Source organism: Orbicella faveolata, unplaced genomic scaffold (genome assembly GCF_042242905.1).
Source record: "Orbicella faveolata isolate gen_17 unplaced genomic scaffold, um_ofav_v1 contig_48, whole genome shotgun sequence".
Classification (NCBI taxonomy): Eukaryota; Metazoa; Cnidaria; class Anthozoa; order Scleractinia; family Merulinidae; genus Orbicella; species Orbicella faveolata.
This window is the reverse complement of record NW_028301578.1, coordinates 2,541,451-2,562,972: the sequence shown is the minus strand read 5'-3', so window position 1 is coordinate 2,562,972 and position 21,522 is coordinate 2,541,451. Positions and strand designations below refer to the sequence as shown.

The 21,522-nt window shown below is 36.5% G+C and overlaps 1 protein-coding gene, 2 long non-coding RNA genes and 1 pseudogene across 3 annotated transcripts in view; 2 read left to right on the top strand and 2 right to left on the bottom strand.

Annotated features, from left to right (window-relative positions):
• LOC110053451 (fibroblast growth factor receptor 1-A-like) overlaps positions 1-14,457 on the bottom strand; it is a 36,233-nt gene extending 21,776 nt beyond the window's left edge. The window contains exons 1-6 of the mRNA XM_089280965.1: positions 13,920-14,457; positions 10,579-13,562; positions 5,948-6,121; positions 5,556-5,837; positions 1,651-1,971; positions 82-342 (exon numbers count right to left, since the gene is read on the bottom strand). Of these exons, the coding sequence (XP_089137091.1) occupies positions 82-342; positions 1,651-1,971; positions 5,556-5,837; positions 5,948-6,121; positions 10,579-10,621 (1,081 nt within the window). The 5' untranslated portion in view covers positions 10,622-13,562; positions 13,920-14,457. The remainder of the gene's footprint in view (positions 1-81; positions 343-1,650; positions 1,972-5,555; positions 5,838-5,947; positions 6,122-10,578; positions 13,563-13,919) is intronic.
• Positions 7,659-9,249, top strand: LOC149095954 (uncharacterized; annotated as a pseudogene).
• A 3,839-nt stretch (positions 14,458-18,296) lies between the features above and the next one.
• LOC149095953 (uncharacterized) lies at positions 18,297-19,718 on the bottom strand. Its single transcript, XR_016204507.1, has 3 exons — positions 19,655-19,718; positions 19,370-19,387; positions 18,297-19,198 (listed from the first exon to the last, which is right to left on the bottom strand). It is a non-coding gene; the product is annotated as an uncharacterized LOC149095953 (long non-coding RNA).
• A 135-nt stretch (positions 19,719-19,853) lies between these two features.
• Positions 19,854-21,207, top strand: LOC110053460 (uncharacterized). The gene is made up of 2 exons (XR_002297140.2): positions 19,854-20,497; positions 20,977-21,207. It is a non-coding gene; the product is annotated as an uncharacterized LOC110053460 (long non-coding RNA).
• The last annotated feature ends 315 nt before the right edge of the window (positions 21,208-21,522 follow it).

The following is a 21,522-nucleotide window of genomic DNA, read 5'->3' as shown; positions in this document are numbered from 1 at the left end:
CTCCAACTACCACTCCGTCGCTAGTGAAAACCAGCCTTAAATGACCCAATTACTCTACCTAGCAAAAATAAGTTGGCCTACCATTGACATAGATGGTGTAGTATCGAGTGTATTCTAATCCCCTGCATTCATAGGTTCCTCCATCAGACAACTGAACGTTTTTAATGGTCAATTCACCATTTTTGTTTGCCTCCATCCTTGTCTCAGATGTAGAATTAATCTCTTGATTTTTGTTATTGAACCAAGTTATGTGATTGGTTTCATTTTCTAAGGAGCAGCGAATAATTTCGCTGCTGTCAACATCCAAAAATTCTTGACCCACATCCAAGATAGTTTTGTCCTCTGAAAGAAAAGACTAATGCTTGGCACATTGTGATATGCGTAAGATTCTCAATCCCAGCATGCTTTTAAATATAATTGACACAAGATAAATTTCGCTTAAACAAAATGCTACAAGGAGTCAGCAACCATTTGTGATACAAGGGGGTACGTTGAGTTGTTGCCAATAAGCTAAATATTGTGATCACATAGTTTTACTAAGAAATTCTTATAATAATATAATTTTTATGTCTTTGTCAGAAGTGTCTTCCCACATTTCCATCCTATCACAGGTATCAAAATTCTGATTGGCATCATTGCACTGAATTGGGTCCTGGTGTACGCATCAAAATGCCCAAAAATGGTATGGTACATGTACATTATTTCATTGCAAAACTAAGTTAGTTCAGACGCCAGTTAAAACCAACCAATCAGATTGCTCCATTGCCAGTCCAGTATTCTCTAAGTACCGGACTGGGCACCGCCCAATGATTACACACAATCACTCTGGAAGATTTTCTGTAGTTTTTCAGCAAGTTCTTTCAAAAATGTAACCCATAAGGCTTACAGTTTTGAAAGAAATTGTTGTCACATGCAAGATTCCTTTTCTTTCTGTTCCAACTCTCTTTCCCTTCCGTTTTATTTAACATTAGAGATGAGAGATGTGTACATGCCTGGTCAGCTCCTAATCAGAATTGCATTTTTTGAAGTTTTCGATGTTTTTCCCGTCCATGATTGTGGCCCTCGGTCTTTTTTATGCACACCTCGCTACTCTCAAACCATTCTGTCAAGACCCCGGGCAGGTATTCGCCAAGTATGACAAGGTATTCTCCGGGTATGACCCTCAAACTTGGTAAATATGATATACATTTCATAATTTATCTTCTGCCTTTTTGAACTTTTACTAGAAACAGGTTTATCTTGTCATGAAAACTAACACCCTCTAAGAACTTCGACAACTAGGATCCACAATGTACTGATGATATTCAAGGACTGACTGTCCCTGTGGCACAATGATGGCAAACGCAAACTCATAACGTGAGACTTTGTTAGGTATAGCATCTTCCAGTTGCACACCCTTCCTGGCACCTTTCCCTGCATGAAAGGTGTTGTGAGATTGCAATTTACTTAACGTGGGCTTAATAAAAGAGTTGAATGTATTATTAATTTATGTCATGGTTCCATGGTGATCAAACAAAATGGAAAGAAAATCTGTTGTGAAAAACGTTTTTGCTATTACCAGCAAGAGCTAAATAAGATCTCAAGAAACTACATGTAAGACTTGCAAAGACCTACATGTAAAAAAATCTATATGCTAAAATGGTCACTTACTTTTTGGTTCACACAATGCCTGAGCACCTGTGTCATCATTTTGACAGTCAACATTTAGCTTTCCATCAGTTCGCTGGCAGGATGCCAGCTCGGGCTCATTTCCATTGCAGGCTACATCAGACATTACAAAAGGAATGTCCTCATCCTTGACATCTGCCACTACAAATTCAGCCACTGCACGTTTGAAGCCAAGTTGACGACAAATAACTTTTACATCTTCAAAATTCCATTTGTTCTGACAGATCTTTCCCCACTTTCCATTGTAAAATACTTCCACTCTCCCACCATATTCTAGATTTGTTCCATTTAAACGTACAGGAACTTGTGACAATACAAAAAAAAATATTAACAAACTGCTTAAAATTAGTAGATTTAGGGTCATAAAACCAACCCTATTTTCCCGTAAAAATCCCAATCCTCTGTCTCAGAACTTGCTTCCTGGTAGCAGCTAGGTTTCAGATTAAAAAAACGTGACAAACATAAAGTTTATCCAGCCAGTTTTAGAAGTTGCTAATTTCGTTTTGTTGCACATAATTTTGTAACTAATTTGCACAATGTCAAACTGTAACCTTAGGTATTTGCAAAGAAGCAACAACAACAACAAAATAGGTAGCTTTAATCCACAATTGGTGGACTAACTGACTTATGAAGAGTCAAGGCCAGGTGGGAAGAACAAATCAAATGGTTCCTGGAGTAACAGCTAGCCACTTCATTTCTTTAATAGAGGAGCTCCGGCGGCCCGAAGGGCTGCCATGGGGAGCCTCATACTCATATAGGAAAGAAAAGGAAACCCATGAGTGATTTTCTCGTGGTTATCATGGCTAGCAGAATTGCTCGTAGGCGCGTGCGCACGACGGCGACAGCGACGACGGCGTCAACGGAGTCGCGCAACATGGCGGCCATACTCCAAATAATAGGTTAACAGAGACAAGCAGCCTTGGTTTACCGTGTACTTCTTTGATATTGGACATCCATGTTGTGATCAAGTGACACCTGTCAAAACAAGGAATCCGCTGACCAGTAGCATGTTACCATATCACCGGCTCAAGTTAACAGCTCATCGAGGTCACGTGTTTTTTGATGTTGACTGCTGACCAAGTGATGGTTTTCGATTGGGGCTTATGTCATGTTAACTTGTTGAAAACAGGGCAGGATTCTTTGGAAGCCGGTTAACGCTGACCCAGGGTTAAAGTTAACCAAATTACAATTTTTTCTTCTATACAAATGTTTTCTGCTGCTTTGTTTTGTGTATATAGTGATTATGAAAACTCAAAACAGAAGGCAAACAATATACAGAAAACCTCACCACAAAGTTAAAAACCTAAATCAAAGTTCTACCTTTTCCTGGGTTAGCTTAGTCGGGCTCTGAACAACCTGGCCCAGGAGCTACGTATAATATAAAATGTATATTACATTTTGGCTTATTGTAAACTTCTGAAAGTAACAATCCTTATTACTTTTGGAATTAGCAGCTTTTGGGGCTCGTTACTTTCAGGGGTCATTACTATCAGAGGTCATTACTTTCGGGTAGCCAGAAACGTTATATGAAGTTGGTAAGACTGTGCTGTTTTTTACGAAATTAAACAGTTCTTTATTAATAAAATATTAAATTAAATTCTTCATCTTTCATGATACACTACTATGTTACTCCTGCTTTAACAATATCTCGGTGTGTTAGCCTTGTTTTCAATGTAAATTTAAAACATGAGGCCTAGAGGCCTTAATGCGGATGGTTTTTTTAAGTTTGCAGTGATCATCGTTGGTTTCTGTGCGAAGAGTGAGACCAGGTAATGAAATTAAGTGAAAATGGTGAATGATTTTTTCTAAAGAAAAGAGAAAACCTTAATTGTTGTTATCCCACCCCCACCCCCACCCCCCTCTAAGAACCTCGGGCCATTGAATTTTTGTGGCAAAAAGTCTGTACATTTTTTCTGTGCGCAGATTTTGGGGGGGAAATTTCCAAGCCCCCCACAAACAAAGATTTGGCTTTCTTGACAGTTCCCTTTTCCTTTATGCTACGATAACATTTACGACGATTCTTCTGCGACACCTTGCACGTGCTCAGAAGTGAAAAACAAACTTGCGGTCACACGATCTTAAAATATCGGGAATAAAGACAAGTAAATACAAGAGTGAAGGGAATTTCTCACATATAAAAAAGCTCCTGATGACTTGTGTGATCTTGGCTTGATAGGAGTCACATAGAGAGCAAAATTCAGAGACTTCCCTTAATGCATTGATAGGTAATGTAAATATATTCAGAGAGCTGTGACGAAACAATTAACGTAAAGCCAGCAAATTCTTGGGATGAACATCTTGAAAATCTCGTTTTAAAACAGCACTTATACTGGAAAAGAAACAACTTTTCATTCAGATATAGATAAAACGACCTCGAGCAAACAAACACGCTCTTTCTACGTGAGAAAAGAAATCAGAACGCTGGTAATTTTCTGAACGCTTTTTGCATACGAGTCGCCTGAATCGAATTACAACACATGGATCCTCTTGAATCAACATATTGTTTTCTATTATTCTGAACAGTTTATTGCGAATGTCACTCCGTGTTTTCTACGAGCCGTACAGTTCTCATTCGGCTTGCTATGCATGGCTTTGCTCGTTCTTAAAAATGAGTGCTAGTTTCTTAAGACGCTGCTGTCTGATCTGGAAGCATAAACAACATACATTTGAGACATTTGGTCAGATGAAGTAAGTTGCAGGGTAAACAACAAGTCCTTCCTCAAGCGTTCAAAACGCTTGTTCGGGTTTAAATATAATTATTTCAAATCGAAGCAATACGAAAATGTATTAAGCTCAAAACAACGAAATCAACGTTTATACTAATAACTAAACAAGAGGTTATTTCGATGGTTCTTTATTATACACCTTCAAATTTTCTTTGAACACATGCAGTCCACCTAACGTGCACTACAAAAAAAATGAAGGTGTTTTGCTATGTTCTAAAGGCAGCGAAATACGAGAAACAAAAATCCGTATCTCGTATATCACCGCTTTAAGGCGGCGACGATATATTCGATACAAAAACTCTCAACTTGGCTGATGTTTCGAGTTTTTCACCTTGCGTGATCAACTTTGTTGTTGCGAATAGTTAGAGAGCAGGTCTACTTTGAGCAACAAATTTTGGATTTGCTGCTCGTTCATCAAACTCACAACTTGTCACGCATAAAATTTGCTCACATTTCGCGACAAGTTGAGGGTTTGTGTATCCCGTGGAGCCGTCTCGGAGCTTACCACATGAAGCCCTCCTGTTGCGACAAAATCAACCTTGAATCTGGATAGAAAACAACAGGAGCTACCATTGGCTACAATGTAATTACCTGTAGCCAATAACAACTTGCGTCGCAATTTACGACTACCCTGAAGCAAAAAAACAAAACAAAGCAGCCCAATTTCTAACGCGGTTGCTTCTCATCCACGTAATAAAGGTTCCTTTTAATTAGCTCTTATTGAAAATGATACAGCGTTGTCAATTTTAATTTACAGAAAAGTTCTGTTAGTACATTCCTGTTAGTGAATGAAAATTCTACAGTTTTTGTTTTAACACAGCACAACATGAATTGACAAAGCATGAATCGAATTGACATTTCACAAGGCTTTGTGCAAGAGCGATACCTTCCCGTTGAAGAGTACCTCGAATCAAGTGATGGTATGGTAACTTTCGCTCGACTATTGAACCTCGGTCTCACTATTTTCGGTGGGGTCACTTTTTTCAGGGGGTCGCTACTTTTGGGGGTTGTTACTTTTGGAAGTTTACGGTATTCAATGAGAACTCACTGCATAAAACTAAGAAATTAAGGCAGATGGAGGGGATGGTAATTTGTACCAAATTAGACTTAACACATTAAACACAAAGTTGGGCCAGGCTAAGTCATACATCAATTAATTACCTTTACATGTTAATTGTGTTTTGCTATCAATGTTACTCCCGCATTCTGTTAGTGTTGTACAATTAAAGTGGATTGATGTGTTTGAAGTATTGCTGCTGTCTGTGTGCCACATGCCATTATCATAACCAACATTGTTAGCTGAGTAACCCATGGCCTTGCAGGTCAAGTTTTCTTCATATGTATCCCAACTTCTGGTGCAAAGTTTTTGCCAGCTACCATTCTTGTAGATTTGCATTATGCCACGAGATGGGTTCTCTCCTGACTGAAAGCGTAGTGGAAATGCTGATGAAAGAAAATGATACAATGGATTTTGTTTTAGAAACTTGTCCAATTGATTCTATTACTTGTGGCAAATTCCATCCACACAGTAAATTACTAATGTTAATGTCTACCTTCATGACAGCTGGATATGTTGTTACACTCCCTCACAACTGCTTTGTTTCCATTGCATTTCTTTCCACCATGTGCTGGCTCTGGATTAGCACACTCTCTTGTTCTTGCTTGTATGCCACTGATTGTCTTAGTACAGATACTCCATTGACTCCATTTGCTCCAGCCACCATCAACTTACAAATAAATGTGTAGGAGATCAAAACAGACAAAATAATTTTACAATATGTCCACCTATTTTTGAAATACTTACAGCACTTACCAAGGTTATAATTTTCTTTCCTGAGTTTTTCGAATTTACCAACTACATTTCTACTTTGTTTAAAGTCTCAATAAATTAATCAATCAATGGAGCAATCAATCAGTCAGTCAGTCAGCCATCGATAAATGCAGAGGTTGATCCATTGACATTGTCAAGATACTTCACCTTGGGCTGACACTTTGTCGCGGTGGTGGAGCTTGTGTGTCTCAATGACCCAGAGAGCTGTGCCGGCGGGGACTTTGGTCCCTGGCAGGTCTAATTATGCCGGATTGGTCGAAGGGTAGAGGCCAGATGAAGAACAGCCCCTGGTCCTCCAGGTTGGGGGTTGGGCGGTGGGCCGATAATCCGCTTCCGGAAAAAGGAACATATTATAGAACCCAAGACTAGAATTACCATTGCGCCCTATCGGGAAGCAGGGGTACAAGATGCTAACACATAAACCGCCGATGAAGCATAAACCGCGTGTGTGAAGATCGGGCAATGAAATGTAAGGACATTGTTTGAGACTGGTAAGTGTGCTTAGGTGATCAAAGAGATGCAGAGAAATGGTATTAGTATTCTGGGAGTAAATGAAATGAGATGGAACTCTTGTGGGAGGTTGAGAATAGCTACAGGAGAAACTGTGCTGTACTCAGGAATGGATGAAGGTGAAAATCATGAGAGAGGAGTTGGCTTCATTCTGTCTAAAGAAGCTGCACAATGCCTGCTGGAATGGGAACTGTCGTTTGAGAGGATAATCAGAGCCAGGTTCAACTTGAGATGGCAGCAGGTCACCATCTTGCAATGCTATGCCCCAACAAATGAGGCAACGGAGGAGGCGAAGGACGATTTTTATGACCAGCTACAGATGGTTTTGGAGCAGGTGCCATGCAGAGATGTGATCATCACGGGAGATATGAATGCTAAGGTGGGGATGGACAATACAGGTAGAGAGGTGATGGGTAAACATGGGGCAAGAGCTGAGATGAATGAAAATGGTGAGAGGTGGGCAGACTTCTGTCAGGCAAATGAGCTGGTATTCAGTGGAATGCTGTTCCCCCGTAAGGAGTGTCACAAGCAGACATGGAGGTCTCCTGACGGTGTTATTGTGAACCAGATCGACCACCTGGCATTTAGCAGGAGATGGAGGAGCTCACTGCAGGACGTTCGCGTGCTGCATGGGGCAGACGTTGGGTCAGACCACCATCTGTTGATGGCAAAATTCAGGCTAAAGATTGCCAAAGTGAGAAAAGGGGAAAATGGCCGAGTGCGTTTCGAGGTCAGCAAGCTGAAAGACTTGGAGGTTAGGAACGCATTCAAGCTAGCGCTGAACAACAGATTTGAGGGTCTGCAGCAGTTGATGGAGGAGGAGGAGCTGCTGCGAGCAGGTGCTGGGTAGGGCAAAGGCAAATAGCAAGGAGTGGATCAGAAAGGAGGCTTGGCAGTGAAAGGTGGTAGAAAACACCACGAACATGGCCAGAACGAGAAAGCAGAAGAGAGATGCAAAGAAAAGGCACCAAGAGCTGAATAGGGAGGTGAAGAGGAGGTGCAGGATAGACAGGAGGGTATATGTGGAATCAGAAGCTGAGAGAGCCGAGGAGGCTGGAAAGAGAGGTGATGCAAGGACTTTGTACAAGATCACCAGAAATCTAAGTGGGAGGTTTCAGAATACATGTAAGCCAGTGAGAAACGAGGCAGGCGTGTTGCTCAGGTCAGCAGAGGAGATGCACCGGTGGAGGGAGCACTTTCAAACAGTGCTTGACCACAAAGAGTAATTCAACCTGCCAGAGGTGGAGCCAAATGACGAGCTTAACATCAGGACAGGTCGCATCACACGTATTGAAATCAAGAATGCTATAAAGAAGTTAGAAAACGGGAAGGCTGCAGGATGTGACAACATACCACCAGAAGCAATTAAGGCGGGAGGGGACATGTCAGAGGAGGTTCTTTTGGACCTATGCAACAGGATATGGAGTGAGGAGAAGATATCAGAGGAATGGAAGGGTCTGATAATCAAGCTGCCCAAGAAAGGTGATCTGAGCTACTGTAAAAACTGGTGTGGCATCATTTTGCTGAACATGGCAAGTGAGGTGTTTTGCAGAGTGATCCTGGAGCGCATCAAGATCGTGCTGGATGAAAAATTGAGAGAGGAACGGTGGGCTTCCGAGCTGGCTGAAGCTGTACGGATCAAATAGCAACACTGCGGATTATTGTGGAGCAGAGCATCGAGTGGCAGTCCTTGTTGTATATCAACTTTATAGATTTCGAAAAGGCTTTTGATGGTATCAGTAGAGAGGTTTTGTGGAGGTTGTTGCGGCATTACGGGATGCCTGACAAGGTGGTCACCATCATCAGAGCTCTCTATGAAGGTTTTTCCGCACAGGTGGTACACAAAGGAAAGAGGACCCAACCACTGAATATGAGGACTGGGGTAAGACAAGGCTGCCTGCTATCTCCCCTGCTGTTTCTGGTCGCCCTGGATTGGGTGACGAGAACAGGAAGAGAGGTACAGGTATTCAGTGGACCTTTACGACATCCTTAGAAGACCTTGAATTTGCCAATGATCTGACCCTACTGTCGAACAGAATACAGGATATGAGGGATAAGACACGGGTCTTGGAGGTACAAGGTGCGAAGGTAGGCCTGAAGATCAATGCCACCGAGACAAAGTCGCTGCGTACTGGTACCAAACGTGGCGATGGTGTGTCGGTTGCAGAGGGGCGGATTGAGGAAGTGGATGAGTCAGCATACCTTGGGAGAATTGTAAGCAAGAAGGGAGGCACTGACGAGGACATTCAGGCACAAATTGGAAAGGCAAGACAGGCATTTGCGATGCTGAGAACAATATGGCGATCCACAGCACTAACAACCAAGACCAAGCTGAGAGTCTTTGGGTCAAATGTGAAGGCGGTGCTCTTGTATGGTTCTGAAACTTGTAGGTTGACTAAACGATTGGAGCAGAAGTTGCAAGTGTTCATCAATAAGAGCCTGAGGAACATCTTGCGGATTTGGTGGCCTAGGAAAATCAGCAACAAGGAGCTTTGGAGACAAACAGGGCAGTGACCGATAGAGCAAGAGATAAGACAAAGAGCTTGGGGCTGGATCGGCCACACATTGAGGAGACCAGATGGACATGTAGTCAAGAGGGCACTGGAGTGGAACCCACAGGGGAAGCGAAAGAAAGGTAGACCCCAGCTCACCTGGAGGCGCACAAGAATGGCAGAGTTGGAGAGGAAACATCTCACGTGGAATGAGGAAAAGGGCACTGCACAAAATAGGGTTAGGTGGCACGCTCTAGTTGAGGACCTATGTTCCACTAGGAACGAAGAGGAATAAGTAAGTATTGTCAAGATAAACGTTCCAAGATCACTCAGATAATAGCGACTTTAAGATATGGTACGGCTAGGCTGTAGTACGGCCGCAGATAGTGAAGATCGCTTCAGGTGACATCATGACGTGCGTACCAGTACACCTTTCCTGCCGTAACCTTGCTTTCTACTACAGAAAGTGCCAGGTTTCACGTACTCTTCACTACGTGAGTATAAGCCTGCTGTTTACTTCTCATTTTAACGCATTTTTCACTGTTTGAACAACCCAGTTTGAAGATAAAGTTCTCAATCACAAAAATCAGTTCTAAGATATCATTTCTTTGTCATTTGTACAGAAAATTTGAATGATTTTAACACTTATCGCGAGATGATCAATTCAGTCATATTAGTATCGGGCGAAACAGCCGTAGACAAGAAAACTTCGTATGTACTAAGCTGAACTATAATTGTTTATTACTGTTCAAAATGTATTTTATTATAATCAAAAGTTTTGTATTGTCGTGCTTATCAAGTAATCATTGTACGCACAACCTGTCCATGTTGAAATCGACACACTGAATCCACCTTTTTTATATCAGTGTAATTATCTTGTTTTGTGATTGGAATTACAGGCGTTTCTATCAAGTTCTAAAAGGCAAATCTGCGTTCTGGAGATGTAAAACGGATACAGGAGAAGGAAATCATTGTCATTAATCAAGCCTATTTCGTATGAAAGTAGAATAATCTCTGGTTTCCTTGAAAGTAGTCATTTTTGTAACGACACGTAGAGACTGCACATACCATTGCTGTACAGCAAAATCTTAATCATTTGAGTTTGGCGGGTGAAATACCGTTGTTAGCCTAGTCCCTCACAGCCAAAGTAGCCGTAGTAGCATCTCGCCGTAGCGTATCTTAAAGTCCCTATTGTGCATAAAAGGAACCTAATGAAACCTACAATGTAACTGAGGGTAGATTCAAGGATTTCTTTGATGCACCACGATTCAAGTGATCTCGGATCATTGATCCCAAAGGAATGCACCATAAGATCAACCTTTATGATTGCGAGGCTTAAGGGCCTTCTTACTTGGACAACTGTTTATGTTGCATGACTGGGACTCAGAAAGCATTCCTTGGCAATCATGGCCATCCCCTTGTGGAGGAGGATTGGTGCATGACCGCTGTCGAGCTTGATTTCCACCACCACATGTCACAGTACACCTGTCCCAGGCTCCCCAAGATGACCAACCTCCGTCAACTAGAAAATTAATATTTTAAATAGTTAAATATTTCCTCTATCCAGGAAATTGCCAATTCAAAATAAGAACAATACCACCAGGTGAATTGTTGTTTAACGTAGATAAAAGTAACTGAAATGGGTACAACTTCTGTGCAATCAGTGTTGCACACGACTCACAAATTATAATAGACCATATTAATGATAGTCATGATGTTTGTTTTCACAACACAGTGCAAATTGGGGGCAACTAAGTCAAAAGTGACAAATTTCAACTATTGCAGTTTCTAGTACATAATTTTCATATTACCACGCTATGCTTTTAGTATTGCTAGTTAGAAAACACCTTGCAAGAAAGCACAAGCTGAAAGCATTACTTCTATAATAGCAGGAGGAAGCAGTATGGCTGAGTGGTTAGGGCACCAGACTTGAAATCCAGAGGTGGAGGGTTCAAGACCCGCTCTGACCACTAACGTGGAGTTGTTTCTTGGTAGACCCTAGTTCAACTCCTCAGCCACGTTTGTAAATAGCCAACTGGTCTGCCTCCTGCTAGTTAGGATTTGTAACCATTTTATGTTCATTTGCACTCTTTTTTTCATCATTTGTCTCCATTAGCCACTAAAAGCCTAACTGGGGGAATAGTCAATTAAGATATTTATTTATTTATTTATTTTGTCTAACTCATAATTCTTTTATAACAATTATAACTCATGTACTACTCCTCTCACCTCCTTTTCATAGCTGTGGCTTAGCAAGAAATCAAGTCTCAACACATGGTTAACACTGATATGGGAGAGAGATACATGTACATGTAGGGGGATAGGGGTGACTTTAAAATCTCATGGGTGGGGCTAGCTTGGTTCGAATTAAAATATTACAATTAGGAAGTAGATCAGTTCAAAAGAAATTGATGTAATTAACTGAAAAGTAAAAAGAATGATACTTACCACCTGATTTGTTCCCCAAAAAGCAATGGAAAAGAAAAAACAAAAATTAATTCATATTTTTGCATTCCTGGTGCAGTGGTCTCACGACAGAGCGTGAAGGATATTCCGTGACCGTGTTTATTAAGCAATTACCTTTCATGGCTACTTATATGAACAGATTTACGGAATCCAATATGGTGTACAACTGACGAGGCCAATATTTTAGCAAAATATTCTGTAGTGCCACTTTTACAGTTTTTAAAAAGTTTTTTTTAATTCTTTTACAGTGTGGAGGGAACATTTGAGAGGAGATGTCTTTCAATTTGTGCGTACGTTTTTCTGATTCTTTCTTAGCCTCCGCAGAGGATATTACTCAAGCAATGTAATTGTATTGTTAATAGGAGTTAATATTTTATATAAAAATAGCTTTTTTGCTAAAAGATAATATTTTCTTCCTCTTAAGAAATGTAGTAAAGAAACAAAACACAGGACAACTAGGTGACTCCACATTGAGTAAATTGGTTTGAAAGAAATTGATGAGATGAAATAACATGTAAAACGAAATCAATGATACTTACAAACTGATTTGTTCCCCAACAAACACATGGAAAGGAAAAGATAAAAAAAGTAATTATCAACATGGTCTAGTATTTTATTGTTAACAGAAATTAATCCTCTGTTGTGTTAATTCAAAATTGAAATTAATTTTTAAGTGAAAGATAATATTCTCTTCCTTTTTTAAGGAAATTTATTAAAGATAAAGAGACACAAGATCATTAGCTAACTTCACATTAAGTTCACTGGTTCAAACGAAATTGATATGATGAATTGAAAAATTTAAAGAATGATACATACCAGCTGATATGTTTCCCAACATCAACAATAAAATGGAAAAAAATGAAAATCAATCACTAAAAGGAATTCCTATGTTATTGTTAACATGAACTAATATTTTATTGTGTTACTTCAGATTTAGAGTATTTTTTGATTCACAGATAACATTTTCTTCATATTAAGAAATTTAGAAAAGAAAAAGAAAAACCACTAGGTAGTCACTAGGATCACTACATAACTTTACATTAAGTACATTGGTGCAAAAGAAATTGATGTGATGAACTGAAAAGTAAAAAGAATGATACTTACAACCTAATTTGTTCCCCAACATTGATGATAAAAATGGAAAAGATGAAAATAAATTATTGGTAATACTGGTAGAAATGAATATTTTATTTTGCTTTTTCAGGTTCAAAATAGGTTTAAATGAAAACACAATAAAATTTTTTTCTACATAAGAAAAATTATCAAAGATTTTTTAATTTCATTTATTTGTTAACACACAACAAAACCCGGCTGAAACTACTTACAGTACAAACACCTACAAACTAATGGACAATTTGATTTCTATCATTACTTACAATATTTTCATTTAACCTTCTCTCTTACAAACTTGATGCTAATACAATACTTAATAGTACGTGCTGCTTGCAATGCGTTTTTCACCTTTTTATAGCACAAACCAAAAAAGATCATTTACAAGCACACTACTACATGTAATGTTAGTACTAAAAATAACGTTCACACACACAACTAGCACTAGAACTCAAAGCTAATTACAGAATTACATTATATGCTAAAGCTTTTAGGCTTCACTACACAGAAGGAAAAAAATTACAGCAAGCATGACGTATAGAAACTCGAAAAAATAATAAACATGGCACCTTAGCTTTTATTGACGGGAATATTGTAACAGGCATTGTAAAATTTAAAAGATGTCATGCATCACAAATACAGAGAAAAAGATAAAGAAAATAGAAACAAAGGACCACTCGGTTACTTTACATTAAGTAAATTAGTTCAAAGGAAATTGCTGTGATGAATTGAAAAGTAAAAAAAACTGATACTTACGACCTGATTTGTTCCCCAGCACCGACATTAACATGGAAAAGATGAAAATCAATTATTAAAATAATTAAAATTACTATTTTATTGTTAATATGGATTAATGTTTTATTGTATTACTTCAAATTCAAACTAGTCGTTAAATTAATTGAAAGTTGATGTTTTCATCCTTTCAAGAACTTAATTATAGAAAAAGAAAAACAAGACCACATAAAGTAACTTTACACTAAATAGATTAGGTCTTGTTAAGAAATTTATTAAAGGCAAAAAAATACAAGATCACTACAGTAGGTAACTTTAGGTCAGATAGATTGATTCAAAAGAAATTCATGTGATGAATTGAAATGTAAAACAAATTATACTTACGACCTGGTTTGTTCCCCGAGATTGACAATAAAATAGAAAAAATGAAAATCGATTAGTAACAGGCATTTATATTCTATTGCTATTAAATAGGAATAAATATTTGATTGTGTTATTTCAGATTCAAAATAGTTTCTAATTGAAGGTAAAATGCATTACTTGATCAACTGAGATTTTAAAAACCCAAATATCTGAAGGACTCATTAAAATTAATTTAGTTCAAGAAAGAAAAAAGATTTCTTAAAGTGAAAAGACCATTGTGTCTCCTTCAAAGGCAATTTGATTTATTGCAAAAAATTAAAATTATTACCTGGAATTAATATCTTATTAATAACAGGAATTGATATTTTATTTTCTTACTTCAGATCCAAGTAGTTTTTTTATTGAAAGATAATATATTCTCCCTGTAAAAATATCATTAAAGACAAAGAAACAAACGACCAACAGACACCTTTACATTAAGAGATAGGTTCAAAAGAAATTAATGTGAAGTGAAAAGTAAAAAGAATGATACTCACGGCCTGATGTTTTCCCAAAAATTGATGATAAAATGGAAAAGAAAATCAATTACCAACAGAAATTAATAGTTTACTGCTAACAAGAATGAATATTTTATTATGTTATTTAAGATTCAAAATAGATTTTAATTGTAACATATTTTCTTCCGTATAAGAAAACTCATCAAAGAAAAAGAAACACAAGACACCTAAGTAACTTTACAATAAAGTGGCTTAAAAAAGTTCCAGAACTTGACAAGATGTAGATTTGTATGGGTCATTATAAACACTCTTTATCAGGGTATCAAAAACCTGCCCAATTTTTGGTTAACATGTTGTTATAATTATTTCTGGCACTTTATGTTACCATATAGCGATGATATGACCTGCTAAAAACATCCTTAATTTTAGCTTTAAATACCACTCATATTTCAAAACTGGCACAATGGAACCCTTTTCTATTATTTTTTTTTTTAAAAAAGCAGGACTAAAAACATTTTGTACATGGGGTTCAGAGCCACCTTAAATTTTCCAAAATTTAAGGTGGCTCTGAACCCCATGTAAAAAATTGTTTGAACTAAACTTTGCCAAAAGTTGCATCTTATCCTAAGTATCAAAATTCAACAATAAAAAAGTGTTTCACCATGCCATGTTTGAAATATAAGTACTTCAAGCTAAAATTAACGGTGTTTTTGAGCCATCTTTAGTACATTGGTTCAAAAGAAATTGATGAGATGAATTGAAAATAAAAAGAATGATACTTACGACCTGATTTGTAGCCCAACAAACACATAGTAAGGAAAAGAGGAAAATAGATTACTAACTGGAATGAACATTTTTTTCTTAACAGGAACTAATATAGTTTATTGCGCTACTTCAGATTCAAAATCACTAGGTACTTTACATTAAGCACATTGGTTCAAAAGAAATTGATGGAATGAATCGAAAAGTAAAAAGAATGATACTTACACCCTGATTTATTCCACAGCATTGACAATAAAATGGAAAAGATGAAAATCAGTTATTAAAAGAAATTAATATTTTATTGTTGACAGAAAATAATATTTTACTGTGTTATTTCAGAATCACAATTACAGTTTTTAATTGACTGATAACATTTTCTTCCTTTCAATAAATTTATTAAAGAAAAAGAAACAAAATAATAATAGGAAACTTTAAATTAATAAAAAGATTGGTTAAAAAAAAATAAATGTTATGAATTGAAAAGTACTACAGTCGAACCTCCCATAAGCGACCACCCAAAATGTAAAGCCTGGGTGGTCACTTATAGGAGGTGTTCACTTATGAGAGCTTAGACCATAATGGGTCAAAATTTTGCCTCATCAGCATATGGTAACTGCAGAGACCTACTCCATGCTTTAAATGTTCTATTCATGCAAAAGGTCAATTTCGAGAAAAAAATCCAGTACTTCCCATTGAGAAGTTTCTGTGTCTTGCACAACTCAGGAATCCCATATCGTTACAACACCTTATTACCCAATTTCTGCTCTATTATCTGTCAAGTGGTCGGTTACGGGAGGTTTAAAAAAACCAAACACAATTTCAAACTTTTAGCTCTAAAAGTGGTTGCGGGTCACTTACAAGAGGTGGTCACTTATAAGAGGTTCCAAATATAGTGATTTAACTTGAAAACTTTTCATATTTTGGAGAACAGGTTGCTGGGGAGAGGTGGTTGCTTGAGGTTCGACAGTATAATTGTACTATGTCAGATTCAATAGCTTTTTTTTAATTGAAAGATATTTCCTCCTTTAATAGTTTTTTATTGGAAGATAATATTTTCTTCTTTTTCAAAGGTAATCTTTTCTTCCTTTTCAGAAATTTAGCAAAGAAAAAGAGCCACAAGTTTCCATTGAGTAGACTGGTTCAAAATGAATTCATGGGATGAAATGAAAAGTAAAAAAATAAAATGCTACTTACAAACTGATTTGTTCCCCAACATCCACATCGAAAAGAAAAGATCAAAATTAATTATTAACAGGAGTAAATTATTTTTTTACAGGAATTAATATTTTATTTTGTCATATTTTCAGATTCAAACTAGTTTTTAACTGAAAGATAATATACTCTTCCTTTAAGATACTTATTGAAGGGAAATTTATTTATAAAAGTAAACTTCAGCGAAGAAAAGATGAAAATTAGTTATTAAAAGATTTATATTCTGTTTCTTATGATAAATCAGTCAAAAAGGTAGGCCACAGAAGGCAGCCAAGCAACTGGAAACTAAGAGGTAAAAAAATACTTAGAGTGTGATTTGTCACCTAACACTAAAAACAACATAGGCATGCAGAGCATGCAAGATTTCTTAGCGTGTAAATTAAAAGCCCATGGAGGAAGGAGCATTTCAGTAGAATCTTAATGTTCAGTAATGGTAAGGTTGATCCAACAGGAGTACGTATTTTCTTTTGTTCTTTCAGATTCAAAATATGTTTTAATTGACACAAAAAATGGTCTACCTTTGAAGAAGTTTATCAGAGAAAACGAGACACAAGACTACTAGGTTTACAACTTTACGTTATAGCTTCATTCAAAAGATGCTGATGTGGTGAATTGAAAAGTAAAAATAATGATACTTACGTCCTGATTTGTTCCATAACAAACACATGGAAAGGAATAGAGGAAAATAAATTATTAACTGGACTTATCATTATATATTTTATTGTGTTACTTCAGATTTGAAACAGTTTATTTGAAAGATTCATGTAATAATAATTATTATTTTCAACTTTCAAGGAATTCAATAAAGAAAGAGAAACACAAGACCACTAGGCATATACATAGGGTTCAAAAAAAACTAGATGTGATTAACTGAAAAGTAAAAAAATATATATGTACTTACCAGCTGATTTGTTCCCCAGCAAGGATAGAGGAAATATAAAGATGAAAATGAATTAATGTTATTGTTTTATTTCAGATTGACAAATAGTTTTTCCCTTAAAGATAACATTTCTTCCTTTTAAGAAATTTATTATAGACAAAGAAACACAATCTGACCGCTAAGTACATGTGAATCTTCATTAAGTACACTAGTTCAGGAGAAAGTTATGTCATGAATTGAAAAGGTAGAAGAATGATACTTACTAGCTGATTTGTTCCCCAACATTGACGATAAAATGGGAAAGATCAAAATCAATTAGTAACACAAATTTACAAGATATAACTGTTAATAATAATTAGCATTTTATTGAGTTAAATAAAGACACGACCAGCTAGATAACTTCACATAAGTAAATTGGTTCAAAATCAATTCATGTGAAGAATAAAGAATGTTACTTACGACCTGATTTGATCCCCAACATCCACACGAAAGGAAAAGATGAAAAGAAATTATTAAAAGGAATTTATATTCTCTTCCTTATGAGAAATAAATCAAAAGATAAGATAGAGAAGACAATCAAGTAACTGGAAAATAAGTGGGAAGTGAAAACTAAGATACTTACAGCCTGATTTGTTCCCGACAACAACAATAACATGGAAAAGATGAAAGTCAATTATTAACAGGAATTATATTTTATTGCTAACAGGAATTGATATTTTATTGCATTATTTATCATTCAAAATAGTTTTTAATCGAAAGAAATTTTTTCTCTTTAACGAATTTATTGATTGGGAAAATTTATTTCTAGAAAAAAATGGTATTAAAAGAAAAGATGAAAATTAATTATAAAGGGATTTATATCGTTCCTTAAAAGAAATAAATCAATGGAATAAGAAACAAAATACCTCCAAGCAATGGGAAATTATAAGTACCAAGTAAAAGATACTTACTCTCTGATTTATTCCCAACATCAACAATAAAATAGAAAAGATCAAAATCAATTAGTAACAGAAATTTAAAATATTTAACTGTTAATAGGAACTAGAATTTTATTGGGTTGTTTCAGATTCAGACTGAAGTTAGTTTTTAACTGAAAGATGAAATTTTCTTCCTTTAAAGAACTTCATTAAAGAAAAGAAACACATGACTACTACGCTGTAGGTAACATCAAGTTAAATAGATTGGTTCAAAGGAAATTGACATGATGAATTGAAAAGTAACAGCAATAATACTTACGATCTAATTTGTTCCCCATCATGGAAAATAAAATGGAAAAGATGAAAATCAATTATTAATCGGAATAAATATTTTATTGTCATTTAAAAGTCAAAATAGTTTTTAATTGAACAATATTTTCCACTAAATGAAATAGTTCACGCTATTTGAGGTCAATAATTCTTTGCCTTTTTAGAATGCTGGCCGTTTCCTTTCAGCTATTTTAGGGTTTCAAATTTCCAGCGTGCTGCTATGTTAATTTACTTTTGCAAATTTGATGGGAAATTATGACGTAAATGCGCAGTCAGCCATTCTAAGATACAGCACTGCGTGAATTTAGAGGTGTTAAAAAGTGCTTCTAATTGTTTGCAATTCACATTGGAGATATATACGTTCAGTTTCAAGGTGAAAATCTTCTTCTGTAGACTCCATATTGAGATCTTTGACCGAATAATGACATCAAAAATTACCATAAAGTAAATATGGAGACGGCCAGGTGATTTAAACTGAAAACCAAACACTTCATATTCAAACCACTTGCAGAGATATCAACTTAGAACCCTAGTATCAGTTTGAGAGAACCATTAGGTATACTTTAATTGGAACTTGGACTGCTTTTCACTCAAGATTTCCTTTAAAGAAAAACACAAGACCACTAGGTGACTTTTACATCAACGAAATTGGTTCACAAGAAATCGATGTGATGAAATGAGAAGTAAAAAGATACTTACAACCTGATAATTTTGTTCCCCAGCAAACACATGGAAAGGAAAAGATGAAAATTAGTTAATTGACAAAAAGGAATTAATATCATGTACCTTGTAACAAATAAATCAAAAAAGTAAGAAACACAAGGCCACTAACTAAGTAACTAGAAAATAAGTTGTAAGTAAAAAGATACTTACTACACCCTGGTGTGTTCCCTAACATCAACAATAAAATGAAAAAAATGAAGATAAATTATTACAGGAATTAACATCTCCTAAAAAGTAATTGAATGCTTTATTGTGTTATTTCAGATTCAAAAGAGTTTTAAAATGAAAGATAATATTTTGTTCCCCAACATCCACATGGAAAGGAAAACATGAAGGTTATATAACTTTTTTGAAAGAAATTTATATTCTGTACCTTACAGGAAATAAATCAAAAAAGTAAGAAACTGAAGACAACCAAGTAATAAAGATACTTACCCTGAGCATCTGATTTGATCCCCAACATCCACATGAAAATGATAAGATAAAAGTTAATTATTAACAAGAATTAACCTTAAATATACACATACAAGTATCTGTTGTGACCATGCCTCAGTAAGAATTTCTGTCTTGCTACAGCTGTTTTCATTGCAACAATGTCTCGTAATAATATATAGGCAAGTTTTCATAAAACTTTGACACCATGTATTAAAACATGCTAACTTGAATTGAATTAAAGAACTGTGACCTTCCATGTCAACTATCACGCATAGAAATCGAGAGCGAATAATCTAAAACTCGATAGAAACACAGTACATGTTTTCTATTTCCTAAGTATCAGTCACCTATAGTGTAAGTGTAAATTGGCACAAATCATGAAGTAGTTCTGTTCACACGCATGAACCAGGCCCTCCTGTTGGAGAATGAAATTTTGTCTCTTTTTCTTTTCTCTCTTTCCATAGCTCAACGAAACTTCAGCATCGGCAGGCGGGTTCATAGACGAGTCTGCAGATTTGCAAACAATCGACACAGAGATTTTTAGTAGACTGCATGAGGTCCTACAACCAATCAGTCCAGTCATCCAGAATGTTCCATCACAGCATCCTGCTTCCAGCAGCCCTGGTCCAGCGGGTCCCGTGACAGATGAACTCATCAGAAGCTGCGTGACACCAAGGAAAGTGCCTAAAGTCCGTCAGACTCTAGAGGGTGAAAAACAACACCACAGATGCGCCATTGAGCTGCTGCCCTACTTCTTTTCAAAAGAGGAGCTCGCAGTAGGCAACACTGATGGAAACTTCAACAAAGACGCACCTGACCGGACTAAACTTCACTCACTGATAGGTAAATTACTGTGAATATTTTGTAATAAAGTAGCCATGTTTTAAATCTTGTCAGCACAGTATGAGAACAGGGTGCTTTCACACAAAACAAGAGATTACAATCTTAAAGGGACACTGTCACGATATATTTGCTTAAAAGTGTTATAAATTCACGAAATGGTCCCTAAATTTATGTAATAGAAACTTAATTAGCTCTAACTAAATGATTAAAAGTAATTTCTTGAAGAAAGTCCACACTGCAGCAACATTTTTGCAAAATTTCAAGGATTTTTGCCAAACTTGAACCTTTGAAAACTGACATCGTGACGCTTTTTCAAAAAAACATGTCATAATCCGTTTCCATCCTCGCCATCGTTAGTCACCCTCATTTCAGCTTCGAAAGATCGATATGTTTTTGAGATTTCCAAAATCATGCTAAAAATGGTGACAGTGTCTTAAGCAATTCTATTTGTTTATCAATTTAATCTTTCTTTTCTTCAGTTTTGATTTTCACGAAGTTTCCCGTTGGAGCGAACGAGGATGAACTCAAATACTGGCGAGCTGTTAAAGGAGAGATAAATGCGAAATGTAGAGCCTTTAGATTTGCACAGTCAAGCCGTGTCAAGGTGGAAAATTCGCGTTTAATCTCACTTGTAAATAGTAACTTTTCAATAAATTTGGAGTGTTGCTAAGCTACTTGTAAACCATAACAATAAAGTATTATATGCATCATATCTGTCTCATTTGTGATCACATCGTTGTCGACAAGGCTACTCCTTTTGTTTACATCCAACCGAAACCGGATCGCCTTAAAAACACTGACAAAAGTCCCGTGACCTGAGAAACTGCATCAATTTGGCACGAAAGTAATTGCCAGGCTCACAGAGACTAAACATGGTGAACTCCACACACCTTGTGGTGTTTACTTTTACAAACTTAACATATTTGAAAACATTTGGAACGTGGTTTGATAAGTTCCGCACAAAACACTTCGTAGACCGAGTAGTTTTGAGCTAGAAAAGTCTCCTCTCTCCTTCCTCTCTCCAC